Raw genomic sequence first — 15,308 nt, 5'->3', positions numbered from 1 at the left:
GAGAGAGAGAGAGAGAGAGAGAGAGAGAGAGAGAGAGAGAGAGAGAGAGAGATATCGAAACAATGCATATAGTACATTTCGTTTACTCTCCACAGGGAAAGCAAATTATATTTGGTTTTATTTTTTTAAAGTTATTTGCCTGTTCTTGAGTATGCTTGTTTCTTTCAGGTGAAGTTCTAGGGCTCTTAGGACACAATGGAGCTGGCAAAAGTACAACGATTAGCATGATAACAGGAGACACAATACCAACCGCAGGTCAGGTCAGTAATACACATAAGCTGCATTCCATAATATTAAATATATGTAACACTTTTCAGTGATTCCTCATGACAACCTGAAAATACATTGGTAGTCCTTAGTTGATTCTAGTGGTATGCACTGAAGATGGCTGATTACATTTCTCTCTACTTCATGCAAAAATACTTTTTGAGAAGGGTTAAGGTTGTCAGCATAGTGCCCTTGAGTGAGCAGAGAATAGAGATATTAATGAAAATATTATATCACACACACACACACACACACACACACACATCCATGCATACTTTCAGGGAAGAGAGCACTGATAAGTATCCTAAGAGCTTGGTAAACTGAGTTGTCTCTCTCACCCAGCATTATACTAAAGACCGCTGTTAAAATCCCAGCAAGTCTTGCTAATGTGGTTACAGTTATGAAACTCTGTATTTAATAACTGTTCTCTGCACCCATGCTATAATTAAATACTACATGCCTCGTGTGTAGCGAGAAACCACGGGTGTCTTTGCAAAGAAGACAGCCAGACAAAATTACTTGTCATAACTGAGACAAATCCTGGCCTGATGGTGAGATGATGTCTTCAGGGGCAGGAGAGATGCTGGCAGCTTCGGGCGCGACATGGAGATGCATTGAAGTTCTCAGGGTACCACACTTCTGCTGTGCAGGAGTCCTAGAATTTACCAAGATGATATACATTAGAGACAAAACAATTGTCCAGAGTCCAGGATAAAAATTATAAAATATATATATAAATTGCACTCTTTTAGACCAAATCAGGTAAAATGACGATCTGAAACCATAGTTATGACTTCAGAGGCGAGTGCATTTGGTGTATGATCTGAGGTTAAGATCAGAGGGGAGGTTAATGAGAGATTGCTGTAGATGCTACTGATGGCTAAAGAGACTTCATAAATTACCTTCTGTTTCCATTCTTACCTGATGCAGCTACTGGAGCAGTCCTTTGGGAATGCAAACAAAAGCCTGTCATTCTCCTGATTAAAAACTGTTACCATAGGAGGTTCAAACTCTACCATGGCTGCAGAGAGTTAGCATAAATGAGGGCTCTGCCAACTGCTGTTCTCTGTTTCTGTGCCTCCGGACCCAGCTCCTAGTCTCCTTACTGTAGGGTGTGTGGGCTTGATACTTCCCACCCCCCACCCCCATGGATAGAGCCATCTCCAGGCACCTGGCTACCTCCTTAATGTCACTCCTCAAAGGGCCTTTTATTGCCTATACGGTTTGCTTTATTAACTTATGTATCAGATGCATGTATTTTCATGAAAGCATTGAGCAGAGAGCTGTAATAAGTTTATTTATGTTTCAACGTATTTATTTTCCATTTTCTCTCTCCATTGAAAGTTTTGTAAGGCAAAGCTAACTGCTTTTGTACCACAGAAAGATAATAACAAAGAATCAAAGTCAAGGGCTTTTCTAAAAGTTGATCCTAGTGTCAGGTCCCAAGCTTATCTTCTGTGACTCTTGTGCAAATTTCTTAGCCCATGAATGCATGAGGTTCATATCTCTGTATGTTTGAAAATAATGTAATTTAAGTTATATTAAATGCTTAGGTTTCAGTACATAGCATCTAGAGTAAACTTTAGCTGTTACAAATGGTACAGTATTGATCTCTCATCAAAATAATAGATATTATCATTTTCCTGGACCTCCTGTAGTAGATATATTGCTAACGGAAATTTTCTTTGTTAGTTAGTTCAGGGCCACTCATCTTTTGAACCAATGGTGTTGTGGACTGAATAAATGTGTGTATAGTTGGCTATTTAACAGCATCTCTGGCTTTTACCCACTAGATGCCAGTAGTATGCCAGATTCCACCACAGGCATGAATACCAGTTTGACAAGCAAATATCGGTGTCTACGGATAGTGTGAGATGTACCCTGAGGGGAGAATTGCCCTTCCCTCCTGGGAAACAGAACATTTAACAAGTGTCCATTGTTCTGAGTGGCTGGATCAATGTGAGAACTCATGAAATAAGCCACCAACTAAGCCATCTGTGCTGGTGGGATTTAGTCCTGAAGTTTAAACTACATTATGGCATAATGATGTGTAATGTTTGCCCTTTTAAATTACTGAGAGATTCATCATTTATTTAGCTCTTTAAGGACTTAATGGTTTTTGTGTGAACTTCATACATGAGCACTGCATGTACATCATTCCTGCCCCTTCTCCTACCCCTCCAACTCCTCCCATGTTCCACTCCCACCTCCCAAACTCATGGTCTCATCTTTAATCACCATTAATACATGTATATACACATGTAAACACATAAATACACACACACATACATACATACATATATACATACATACATATGTATATATGTATCTCTCTTTGTGAACACACACATATATAGTGTGCATATTGTAGTATACACATAAGCTACTGAGTCTGTTTAGCATTGTTCATATAAACACATGTCCAGAACACTTAGGGTTAGACAACCTACGTAGTAGCTCATCCTTGGAAGAAACTGATTCTTCTGTCAATGGCCATTGCCAACCTGTAGCTCTTCATAAGGAGCCTGAGACCATGTGGATTTCCTGCTTCCATTTGGCTTGGCATGTCAACTGATGTTGTCATCATGACATGGTCTTTTTCAAGCAATCCTAATTTTACTAATGCTCATACTACCTGTGTGCCTGACGAGAGTATCATTAAGTGTCACTTACATGTGCATGTGCATGCAGTTTTGGATAGAATTTGAGAAATATATATATATACATATGTGTATATATATATATATATTTGTCTGTATAGGTGTTTTTGAAAGGGAGTGGTGGGGGTTCTGCCCTCGGGTTCTTGGGGTACTGCCCTCAGGAGAACGTGCTGTGGCCCAACCTGACAGTGAAGGAACACCTGGAGTTGTACGCTGCTGTGAAGGGGCAGAAGAAAAAGGACGCTGTGGTCACCATCACACGGTATGTGGAGAAGCCGCACTCATTCCCTGCTCAGGATGGTGGTATCTTATTAATGTGCTCACACAGAATTAAAGAAGAGAGCTTCTAACTACTGATCCCTTGCTTGTGGGACACTTGGTCATCTGGAATGGGCTCACTGTTGTTGTTCTTTCTTACTTTAAACCTGGAGAGAAAGGTTTACTGATCTATCTATCTATCTATCTATCTATCTATCTATCTATCTATCTATCTATCTATCTATCATCTTCCTTCCTTCCTTCCTTCCTTCCTTCCTTCCTTCCTTCCTTCCTTCCTTCCTTTCTTCTTTAGAAGAAAATATTTATTGGGCTTATTACCGGAAAGACCAGTCCATTGTGGTGGGGAAACATGGAAAATAATAGTGGAAATAAGAGTGTGTTGACCAAAGAGAACTATAAAATATCAGTATTAGCCAGTTTTGTGTTATTGTAATGAAACTCGGTAGTCTGATAACGTTTGAAGACAAGAGATTTATTTATTGAACCCACTGTTGTTGTTGTTGTTGTTGATTTTGAGACAGGGTTTCTCTGTGAATCCTTGGCTGTCCTGGAATTCACACTGTAGAACAGGCTGGCCTTTGACTCACAAAGATCCTGATTCTATTTACCAGTGCTTGTATTAAAAGCTTATGCCACAACCACTGCCCTGCTATTTAATTCAATTTTAAAGATGAAAGTTCAAGATGTCAGCCTTTGGTTTAGCCTCTAATGAAGGCCAAAGAACAATGGTATCAGTGCAGGATTGTGTGTGAGTGGGAGAGATGATATGGCCAGACAGAAAACCAGAGAAATGAAGACTGTATAATCCAAGACATAGCCTTATAGATCTACATAATAGATCCAGAGTGGTGGTTCTCACCCTTCCTAGTGCTGTGACCCTTAATACAAGTTCATCATGTCATGGGGACCTCCCAACCATAAAATTATTTTGTTGCTACTTCATAACTGTAGTTTTGCTGCTGTTATGAATAGCAATGTAAATGTATGTCTAAACAGTAGCAGGAACCTAAGGAATGTCAAAATTGTGACCTCTCTGATTTCGAAAGCTCTTACAACCATAATATTGTGCAGATGTGCTTGCTACATTCCCTCCTGTTCCTGCATAATGAAGATCGACTCATTGTGTTTCTCAGGTTGGTGAATGCCCTCAAACTGCAGGACCACTTGCAGGCTCTTGTCAAGACCCTGTCAGAGGGAGTGAAGAGAAAGGTATGTACAGGACTCCGTATCCCATTCTGCATCCCTCAGGCCAATGACGGACAGGTTGCTCTGTCTTCTTGCAGCTTTGTTTCGTGCTGAGCATCCTGGGGAACCCTTCTGTGGTACTTCTGGATGAGCCATCGACTGGGATGGACCCCGAGGGGCAGCAGCAGATGTGGTGAGATCTCAGGGGCAAAACTCGTGGGGATTTATGGGTCTTGTAAAAACTGGCTTTCAGCATTGTTTACTTCAAAACATAAGAACAGTCATTCATTACCAGGAGAAGCAACAACAGCAGAGGAAGCATGCAATTTTGTATTCTGACCAACACTTGGAATACAGAAACAAAAGGCATACTCCTTCCATCTATCACCCATTGTGTGAATTTTGTTCTCATAGACAAGATGGACCTAGGTCTCTCTGCACATACATACATAATAGATCTGCAGCTTAGTCTTCATGTGGGTCCTGAACAACTGGAGCAGGGGTTGTCCCAAAAGCTGTCGCCTGTCTGTGGGCTATGTTCTTCTGGCTGGGCTGCCTTGTCTGGCCTCAGTGGGAGAGGGAGCACCTAACCTCACCATCTTGAAGTGCTAAGATGGGGGGGGGGATAGCCAGAAGCCTCCCACTCACTCAGAGGAGAATGGGAGGGGGAGAGGGAAGGACTGTGGGAGTAGGTAACTGGAAGGGGGCCAGTAAGTGGGATGTAAAGTGAATAGTTATAAATAAAACTTAAAACCTAAATAAAATTGATTTAAAAAGAATCTTGTTCTCTTAGATTTTCTGAGTATGCAATAGGGCACAGTTAGTCCACTCAATCAATTATTAAATTTCAAATCCTTTTGCAATAACAATGTCATGGTGATGGAGACTAAAATTAAAACCTCCAGTCCTCACCATGTTAATTACCTTATGAAATTTCTAAAATCGATCTTACGGTGCCTTTGGTGTATGTGTTATGATTATCAGACATTCTACTAAGTCCCCACCCTCTCCTTTCTGCCTGCTCATTCATTTTCTGACGCTCAGCACTTTCCCTTCAACATCAACTTCCATGTTCAGCTCTAAACCATTTCTACATTAGATGCTTTACCCAGAAGTTTGCTTGTTTATTTGTCCGTCAGTCCTACACAAGTATCTTGGCTTTGGTTTCTCCTGAATGAATATCTTCTTTCATAAGTGGCTAATGGAAACATCTTTAAAAGGTTTCCATGACACCCTGATGATTCTCTTGAGTTAGCTGTTCTCTTGGGTCTCACTGTAGGCAGGCGATCCGAGCCACTTTCACAAACACAGAGCGGGGCGCCCTCCTGACCACCCATTACATGGCAGAGGCAGAAGCTGTGTGTGACCGCGTGGCCATCATGGTGTCTGGGAGGCTAAGGTGAGTACCTTTCTGGCCTGCTCTTGACCCCAGGTTACTTTGTGTGATAGAAGGACATTGTCCACTGTGGGAAGCTGGGGAGATCTGTGCCACTCTCTGCCTGTCGTACCCACGTGCTGACTCGCACTGGTCATAGATATAAGCTGTCTTGCCTCCTCCTATCTATGTCCAGGTGTATTGGTTCTATCCAACATCTGAAGAGCAAATTTGGCAAAGATTACCTGCTGGAGATGAAGGTGAAGACCCCCTCGCAGGTGGAGCCCCTGAACACAGAGATCATGAGGCTGTTCCCCCAGGCTGCTCGGCAGGAAAGGTAATGTGTCTGTGTTCTTTTAATCTTTATTTTGTTGGGTTTTGTTTGTTTGCTTTTAGAATAATGAGAAATGAAAGTCCTATCTTCTCATTGTTTTTAACTTTGGTAAATGTGAATACCTTCATTACTAAGAGAGAGCCTCTATTCCAAGGGCTGCCACAGGAAATAAAAAGAACAATAAATTCTTCCCTCGAGGCTGGCGCTTGTGAGGGAATTAGCATTTGTGTGGCTCTGAAGTGCATCAGGGACTATTGCATGTTTGTACTTGTATTATCTCAGTGGCCCTTGCCAGAGGGTCAAACCATCCATAAGAAAGGAGTTGCCGCGCTAGAGCTCAGTTGTGATACTAGACAGCCATCAGAGTTCTATGAGCGACATCTCTCAGCAGTTGTATTAGTCATGGTGCCTGGGGCTTCGGTAGATTAGGTGATACCACATAACTGGCAGTTTCTGCTTAGACATTCTCATCCTCCCTTCTTAAGGCACCTTGCTACTGACTTCATTCCTTGTGTCTCCTCTTCCCCCTCATAGACTGACATTGTTGATCAACGAACACTTGGACTATAGTCATCTCCAAGTTGTACGGCGTACATTCATGCAGATAGTCGATGGGATTGTTGTTTGTTTCCGGGAATGCACGCACCAAGTTTGCCACTTGGAAGCCCAGTGTTCATACGTCTCTTCCGTTCCGCAGGTACTCCTCTCTGATGGTCTATAAGTTGCCTGTTGAGGATGTACGACCTTTATCCGAGGCTTTCTTCAAATTGGAGAGACGTAAGTGCATGTTTACCACCCAAACCGTAAAATTCTAAACTGGCTTTTTTTTAAAAAAAAAAACATAGGATGTTCATGATACATAATTAATAGATTGCTAAGACATCTAATCCAGTGGTTCTCAGCAAGCCGATTTGGCATGTCTACCTCATAGTGCAAAATGCATTCAGTCTAACTTCAAAAGTTTCCATAATCCTTAAAAGTCCCAGTACTGTGTAAATGTCTTTCACATGACTCTAGGTAAACTCTGAATTGTGAGTCTTAGCAAAATAAAGAAATCTACATATTCCAACCAATAATGGCTCAGGGAAAACATTCCTACTTAAAGGAGAGCAACAAAAAGCAGAGATTGCACAAAAGTATGGCCAAGACACAGAGTTAATTAGTTCTTGTAGCTCCATGTCCGACATCTAGAACATATTTTGGCATAAGGTGACTGCCTATAGACCTTTGTGTCCTCCTTCCTCTCTATGAGTCTGCCATCTGAGGTACATTTGACTTCCTTCTTGGGCCTGTTTCTACTCAACATCTGCCAGCATTCCTTAGTTGATATTTTTCATCTCTGGCATCTCTAATATCCTGAAGTCACCACAATATAGGCTTCACACTTCAAAGCTTCATGCACGGTCTTCCCCAGAATCTGACTCTACTACACAATGCCTGAGCACCCCACACACACTCCCCCTCCCCGCCCTAAGCTTTTTCAGGAACCTTGGCACAAGTCCTGATCGCTCTGTAACTTCTGCATTATGAATGCACGCAAAACTTTCACCAAGTGAAATTGTTCTGCTGTCGGCTTGAGGAAAAGTCAGATGCCCTTTAAGCAAAGCTGTAGCGGCACCTGACTGCCTGGGCAGCTGAAACCAGAAAGTTCTATCCATGGTCCCTCACAAGCAGGGTGTTCTTCCTGCTCATTCACTTGCTTTAAAGTGAGCTTGCACTTTTACACCTTGGAGTATTTTATAGAAGAAGTCTGACCCTCAAGGCAACTTTCATATTTTCCCATGATTTTTCTTTCTTTCTTTCTTTCTTTCTTTCTTTCTTTCTTTCTTTCTTTCTTTCTTTCTTTCTTTCTTTCTTTCTTTCTTTCTTCTTTTTTAGATTTCTTATTATATGTAAGTACACTGTAACTGTCTTTATACACACCAGAAGAGGGCGTCAGATATCATTATGGATGGTTGTGAGCCACCATGTGGTTGCTGGGATTTGAACTCAGGACCTTCAGACGAGCAGTCAGTGCTCTCTCCAGCCCATGATCTTTCTTTAATGGCAGGAATGATTCTCACATTTGTAGTCGCTCTTTCTGCACCTACTTTGTCTACAGTAACTTTAAATGTATCCGTGATGCATGCGTTTTCATTAGACACCATTAGTGTTCTCAGCTGCAATACTTATTGAAGGACTGGGCTCAGAACTTTTTAAGAATGATGCATGCTCCATGAATTCATATAAATTCATTTTTTTCTGTATCAGAAGATCAAAGGTGGGTAATACAAACTCCAACACAACCTTAGGGGCTTTCCTCTCTTAGGTGACATTTGCCTATAGACAGGAAGGTCACAAGATTTTATTTAATCTGACTTCTTACTATGTTCCCTCCTTGTCTTGTAAGCTGAGAGTGGAAGCCCCTTTAAGGTAGAGCAGAAGGGGAAGAGAGAAGTGGTAAAATGGCAACAAGATTGGTTGATCGTGGGCACTGTAGTTATCACATCTGCAGTCGCTGCATAGGAGCATAGTGCATTATCATGAGACTATAAATAAGCACAATGGTTACCATTGTCATTAGATCCAAAGAGACAGGAAGGCAGAGTCTGGAGCAGAGCCGCGTTGAATTTGTCACCTTTGAGAAATACTAGCCACAGGACAAGAGATTCAGTGTCAGGAAGGCATGGAAGGATAAAGGCCATCTCAACAAGGCAGCCCAGCAAGAAGAACGTATCCCACATACAGGCAACAGCTTTGGGGGTACAGAGAGTTAAACTGCCAGGGTGGGGGGGATACCCAGGAGGAGAAGGGGAGATGGAGGAATGATTGTGGTGACCAGGAGAGGGGCAGTGAGCATGATGTAAAGTGACTAAGTAAAAAAAAAATTAAATTAAAAAAGAATAAAAGCCTTGACCCCCCTTTCTTCTTTTCCCTCCTGCTGAAGACCCACTGGGACACACTGCTTAGCACTAGCCCCTGAGGGAGAAAGAAGAAGGGCAGCTATAAGAGACACATAGGAGTTTTCTAGAATGAGGAGGACCACATTTAGCTTTATCTCCTATTGGTATTCTGGAATATTTTATTCTTCATCTGCATCTTCTAATGCCTTTGCCAAATCTCCATGGAAACCTGTCTATGTACCTTTTGGCGTGATTAAATGGTATATTTACTTCCTAGCAGTGAACACAAAAATAGCTATTATCTTATATTTTTACGATGTGTGTGTCCTTCTGTTCAAAAATCGGTGAAATTCCCTTAATAAAAATGTGTGAGCTCCTAACAGGAATTCATCCTTACACAGTGAAAGAGGATTTTGACTTGGAAGAGTACAGCCTCTCACAGTCCACTCTGGAGCAGGTGGGTGACGTTTAGTGATTGTATATAATCCTAAAAAAGTAAGTTTAGAGCTGGAAAGATGGATCAGCAGATAAAGCCCTTTCCGAACAAGTGTCAGGACTATAGTTTGAACCTCTAGAATCCATACAAAGCCAACTAGAGATAGCTGACTCCTGTAGCCCTTACATCACAGAAGCACCTGGCTAGCAGGATTAGCTAAGTGGAGAGCTCTAACTTCACATAAAGAAGCTGAAAAGGATACCTGAGATCGACTCCAGGCGTTCACAGATACCAGCATATAATGGACCAATGCACATGTGGACATAAATTACACACATGCTTATACATGCAAAAGAGAAGATCAAATAAGCTTAGGAAGTGTATAACTTTTGCATCGTTTGCAGCTATAGGAGGTGGCATGGCATGCCTCTCATTCTTTTTTTTTTTTTTTCTTTATGCATTCTCTTTTCCAGGTCTTCCTGGAGCTCTCCAAGGAGCAGGAGCTGGATGATTTCGAGGAAGAAGCCAATTCCTCAGTGAAATGGAAGCTCCTCCCACAGGAAGAGCTTTAAAGCTCAAAATACTCTCTGTATCTTCAAGCTTACATCCCTCTTACAGACAGTATATTTAAGAGCATCACTGTGCCTTACTTATCTCAAGTGTTTTGAAACTCATGTCAGATTTTTTTTTTTTTTTGGTGATGGCCAGTGTGCAAACAGGTTACAACACACAGCCAGACTATGCTCAATCAAGTCATGTTGCACACAGTATGGAGTTTTAAACTGCATTTACAATAGTATTGGTGCTTCTGAGCATGCTAAAGAGACTGATTGATTTTCTTCGCCTGAACTTTAAACATTATCTATTTTTTTTCCCTCCATGTCTAGGTAAGGTGTAATGTAAACAATATTGATTTTAGGGAGAAGAGGATCCGTTGATTTCCCAACAGCACAGTATTTGTTTTGTTTTGTTTTGTTTTGTTTTAACTCACCCTGACCTGTTCATCATTCACTAGTTCTTCTTTACTCACAGTTTGCAGACTCTGAGTTACGGAGAAATGTTTTGTGCACTGTGACTGACTGCGAAAGCAACTTTAAACTAGTGGACGTATATACTTGCAATCATTAAATAACTGCATGCATGTTTACATATGAATCTGAAACATTTCTGAAATTTTGATTTGTGAAAAAGTAATGCAGAGGGTACTCTTAGGAACAAGGACTGGCTTTGTATGTCTTTATTTACCAAGTCTGGGAATGCTACAACCTGTCTATTGCAACATCAGTACAGTCTCCTGGACTCTTATCTAGGAGATTTTTTTTTTGTTGTTACTACTATTATTGTTACTAATTAACCAAACATTTATATGAAATTATAAATTAATATGAAAAAAATTGTATGAAAAAATTCCTTTGATGCTATGGCTGTAACTTCATAGTGTATGTGAAGATCAACTGCCCTCAACTTAGGAGAATTCTCAAGTAGACCTTGAGCAAAGGCTCTAAGCCTTTAAAGTTAAAAAGAGACATTAATGCTGGCCTTGCTGATATACCTGGCTTTATGAATAACACATTAATTTGTACAAGTCAATGCATTAAAAACACTTTATTTAGGGCCAGAAAACTGTCTCGGCTGATTAAGGCGCCCAGTTGTCAAGTCTGATGTCCAGAGTTTGATCCTTGGGTGGGACCCAAATTGTGGAAGGAGAAAACCATCACTCAAGTTGTTTTCTTATCTCCACATACATGTAGTGTCAGGCATATATGTCTACATACCTGCACTCAGGACAAACAAACAAATAAACAAACAAAATTGAAATAAAAATATAATGAGCTTCCCTGTGGTATTTTCCTATACAGTCTGTTTTTGTTGATCCTTCTCCATTGCTCTCCCCTCCTCTTTTCCCCCTGTACCACTCTGGCTGGTCATCTTCTCACCCACCAACCCTCTTCTGTTTTTTATGTAGCATGTATTTCAAAACCTTCCTTTATGTTCCCCTCCTTAATAGTCCTCATTAGTCTTTCTCAGTTTGACACAGACTAGAGTTACTCGGAACAAGGGAACCTCAGTTGAGGAACTGTCAGCGTATCCATATAGCATCTTCTTTGCTTTTTTATTTTTATCTTATGGGCATTTCCATTGCATGTATATCTGTACATCACACACATATGATGTCCATGGAGACCAGAAGAGGGCATTAAATAAAGACCCAGAGACTGGAATTGTATACAGAGGTGAACCTCCGTATGCTAGGAACTGAACCCAGTTCCTCTGAAAGAGCAGCCAGTACTCTTAGAACTGAGTCATCTCTCCAGATCCGGGCATTTTCTTGCTTGTCAGTTGATAGAATGGTATCCAGCCCACTCTCGATGCTACCATCTTTAGGCACGCGAGTCTGGGATGTCTAAGGAAGGTAGCCGAGCAAGCCTGAGCAAGCAAACCAGTAAGCGTCATCCCTCCATGACCTCTGCTTCAGTTCCTGCCTTGAGTTCCTGTCTGAGATCAACTGTAACCTGTAAGCCAAAATAGGAACCTTCTCTTCTAGAGTGACTTTTGCTTGTTGTGTTTGTTACACTAATAAAAGCAGCCATGACACCAATCCCAAGACCAATCCCTCTCCCCCTCCTTCTTCCTCAGCTCTCACACATCTGCTAGCTTGCCTGAGGAACCCAGAAGTCCCACCTATTCAGCTCAGCTCATTGATTGCTCTCATCTTTATTGATAGATCAAGAACCAATGGGGAAACAGGACCTTAGCGTCTGACCCATCCTGGTTAAGAAAAATAGCAGCACAGTGAGAGACTGTCTCAGACTTATAACTGATAGTTCTATGAAAGAGAACAAGACAACAGACCTGAGCCACATAGAATTTCAGAACTATGTTGATCTCAAAAGCACAGTACAGTAATGGCAACATCGCCAGCACTTACATGACTAAGAATTCATTGCTCTATGTAGTCATTTCTGTGAATCAATTCATTGTTTTAGAAAATGGTTGTAACAATACTGAAATACATTCTTATGATTCACATTGGGTGTTGTAGAATGCAGGTTTATAAACAGGCCCTCAACTCCCTGAGCACTTAGTGGTTGTTGTAGTAGAGGGTGCCATTTTCTCCAGTGGTATAGCCACTGTGAAGTTGTGCTTGCTCCAGAAAACAACTTTTTGCTACACGTGAGCAACAATCTTTAATTAAACTAATTAAAAAAAGAAGATATACTTTTCTGGTGTGTTGGGGGTCGGGGTATCCAGGGCTCACTGTGGTGGGAGAACTGGGTTCTGATGATGCCAAGTAGCCTTGGTTTCCGTTGCTTATGTTCTTGCCCTTGCCTCTCGCCATCTGGTGTTAGATGGTCTTGCTGTCTCTGACTGTGTCTTATGCCCCCTGTAAACCTGTGTGTCAGTACTCCTAGGAGGCCAGTTCTCTCTGGGAGGAATTTGGGTATGGAGAGCTGTGGTACAGGGTCAGCTCTGGGGTGCAGATGGAAACCAGAAGGATCCTGTCCCCAGATGTTTCGTAGTTCCTGTGTCTTGATGGCTCTGGGCAAGTCCCTCTTGGGCCAGGAATTTGAGCAGAAGTGTTGGTCTTTCCTGTGCTCACAGGCTTGTCAGCACTCCTGGAAGACCAGCTCTCTCCCAGCGGTATTTGGATATGGAGCTCTGTGGCACAGGATCAGCTCCTGGCACAGAGAGAAACCGGAAGGCTAAAAAGAAGATATGAAAGCAGGAGAGGAAGCTTTTGAAAAGAAGAATTTTAGGAAGAGAGGGTGGGAATGGAGATGAGAGGGAAACAGGAACTGTAACACACTTCAATTCATTATAGACATATATGAAACTGTCAATAAAATAAAAAATTAAATAAATAAGTTAAATAAAAATTAAATATAAACATATAAACACATAAAATAATTAATTATATCCAACATAATTATATAATATGTTATATAAATTATGTATCATGTATATATTATATACAATTTTATATATATACAATTATATCTGTATATACATATAATTAAATATAAATATAAATAAATGTTAATTGCTCCACAAAAGATATCTCTTCCTCTGTGTGATGCAATTCCTCCATAGTGTCTGTTATGCTGCAGGACATACTTGGTATCATAAGAAGATCATCTGTGGGGGTCAGATCATCTCCTGCTGAAGAATGTCTAAAGACAGTGGAAAAGGAGGTGTTGCTGAGATTCTGAGCAGGGGAATGATGCTGTATGTCTGTCTTCAAAAATTATGGGGTGGAGAGAGAAGGAATATTGACAACATAAGTGAGAGGAACAACCAAGAAGAATGCTGAACTTCTACAAACTATTTTGTGATATCAAGATCATTGAAATTTTATAATAGTTTATCTAATAATTACTTAGGATTACAATGACCAGAACAGTAATTCAGGCCCAGGAAAGACCATGTTAAAAAACCTGAAATAACTGTTTCTCATCCAGAGCTCTGATAAACTGTTAAAACCTTGTTTCTCCTTCTGTGGGTCATGGCCCCTTTCCCAGGGGTTATATATCAGATATTTACATTATGATTCATAACAGTAGCAGAATTACAGTTATGAAGTAGCAACGAAAATAATTTTATGGTGGGGGATCACCACAACATGAGGAAGTGTATTAAAGGGCCACGGCAGCAGGAACGTTGAGAACTACTGCTGACCCTTTTGAATTAGGCCAAGTTCTCTGTCAAGCCAATGACTTCACAGTCTTATCATCTTCATACAAAAACCAACCAACCAACCAAACAAACAAACAAAATCCCCCAGTTTTTCTTAATATAGGAGTTTGGGGGTTTTGCTCTCAGAACACTGAGCAACTTAAAAAAAAATATTGCTTTTGAACAAATTAATGGATTAGTATAAAAAGCATGGCCAGTATGAAACAGTGTTGTGTAGATGTCGCAATAACAGTTTATTGTGTAGTTCATGGCTCTTTGCATGTGTACAAGACAGCCCCAGTGGAGTGTTGCACAATAATCTGTAAATCATTTCTCTGAGGGAAAAAGGAAAAAATCGAAAAAAAAAAAAAAACCCTCAACAAAACAGGGCTAACTCAGGAAAACCTTTGACAAAGCAAATGTGGCAGGCTTCTGGAAGTGAAGTAAAGACTCTTTTCAAAGACGGCAGCAGCAGTTATGGAAGAAACAGCCATTTCTTTGAGCATCCTGACAGGGAAGATTAACATTAGAACAAAACCATAGGCATGAATTCTTACTGAGCAACAAACCCTCCCCAGAGCTTGTGAGAGTGTATGTTGACCAGCAATAGAGAAACCATCTCAGAATTCTGAATAGGTAAGGACCCCAGAGATTCAAATGCATTTGCTTGGTTTATGAATTAAAAATTGACAGATTAGGTTGTCTAATCGTGGAGTCTACAGGGAATATTACCTGAAGTCACAAATAATTTTTGAAGACTCGTATTTTCAATTTTGGGTTTTTTTTTTCTTTCTAGCTATGAAAACGAAATAGAATTTTCTAAATATTAGCTGGACAGTGCCTCACACTTCTTACTAAAATCTATTAAGTTGTGACTTGTCTAACTAAGGTCCTTTTAGGTTGCCTTAGTTTTGGTTTTCAATCTCCTATATATAGCTGAATGTTGTTCTGAGTGAATGTTGTTCTGAGCCATACTTCCCGAGACCCATAATGTTAGCATTTCTTTTAGGCTCTGCCCTACAGTTACCAGGCAACAGCCAGGTGTGCCTGACTCACTATAAAAGGGACTGCTTGCCCCCTCCTCACTCTCTTCTCTTGCTCTCTTATCCTCTTCCCCCTCTGACCCTTCTCTCCCCATTCCCTGTCCCCCACCCTTGTGCCCATGGCCTCTACTCTCTCTCTCTCTCTCTCTCTCTCTCTCTCTCTCTCTCTCTCT

General features: G+C 41.0%; 2 protein-coding genes across 5 annotated transcripts in view; both read left to right on the top strand.

Moving 5' to 3' along the window:
• The window catches only part of Abca9 (ATP binding cassette subfamily A member 9), a 68,424-nt gene extending 56,028 nt beyond the window's left edge, over nucleotides 1–12,396 (top strand). For both annotated transcript variants that reach the window (XM_021211669.2, XM_029545735.1), the window contains 9 exons: nucleotides 169–260; nucleotides 3,029–3,189; nucleotides 4,340–4,415; nucleotides 4,490–4,584; nucleotides 5,671–5,790; nucleotides 5,963–6,103; nucleotides 6,798–6,877; nucleotides 9,384–9,439; nucleotides 9,892–12,396. In XM_021211669.2, the coding sequence (XP_021067328.1) occupies nucleotides 169–260; nucleotides 3,029–3,189; nucleotides 4,340–4,415; nucleotides 4,490–4,584; nucleotides 5,671–5,790; nucleotides 5,963–6,103; nucleotides 6,798–6,877; nucleotides 9,384–9,439; nucleotides 9,892–9,990 (920 nt within the window). In that variant the 3' untranslated portion in view covers nucleotides 9,991–12,396. The remainder of the gene's footprint in view (nucleotides 1–168; nucleotides 261–3,028; nucleotides 3,190–4,339; nucleotides 4,416–4,489; nucleotides 4,585–5,670; nucleotides 5,791–5,962; nucleotides 6,104–6,797; nucleotides 6,878–9,383; nucleotides 9,440–9,891) is intronic.
• A 2,154-nt stretch (nucleotides 12,397–14,550) lies between these two features.
• The window catches only part of LOC110331078 (ATP-binding cassette sub-family A member 8-A), a 71,875-nt gene continuing 71,117 nt past the window's right edge, over nucleotides 14,551–15,308 (top strand). For all 3 annotated transcript variants that reach the window (XM_029545982.1, XM_029545981.1, XM_029545980.1), the window contains exon 1: nucleotides 14,551–14,728. The gene's annotated coding sequence lies outside the window, so the exon portion shown is untranslated. The remainder of the gene's footprint in view (nucleotides 14,729–15,308) is intronic.

The sequence above is a fragment of the Mus pahari genome, chromosome 14 (assembly GCF_900095145.1).
Source record: "Mus pahari chromosome 14, PAHARI_EIJ_v1.1, whole genome shotgun sequence".
NCBI lineage: Eukaryota > Metazoa > Chordata > Mammalia > Rodentia > Muridae > Mus > Mus pahari.
The sequence above is the reverse complement of the archived record's forward strand: the minus strand, read 5'-3'. Positions and strand labels throughout refer to the sequence as shown.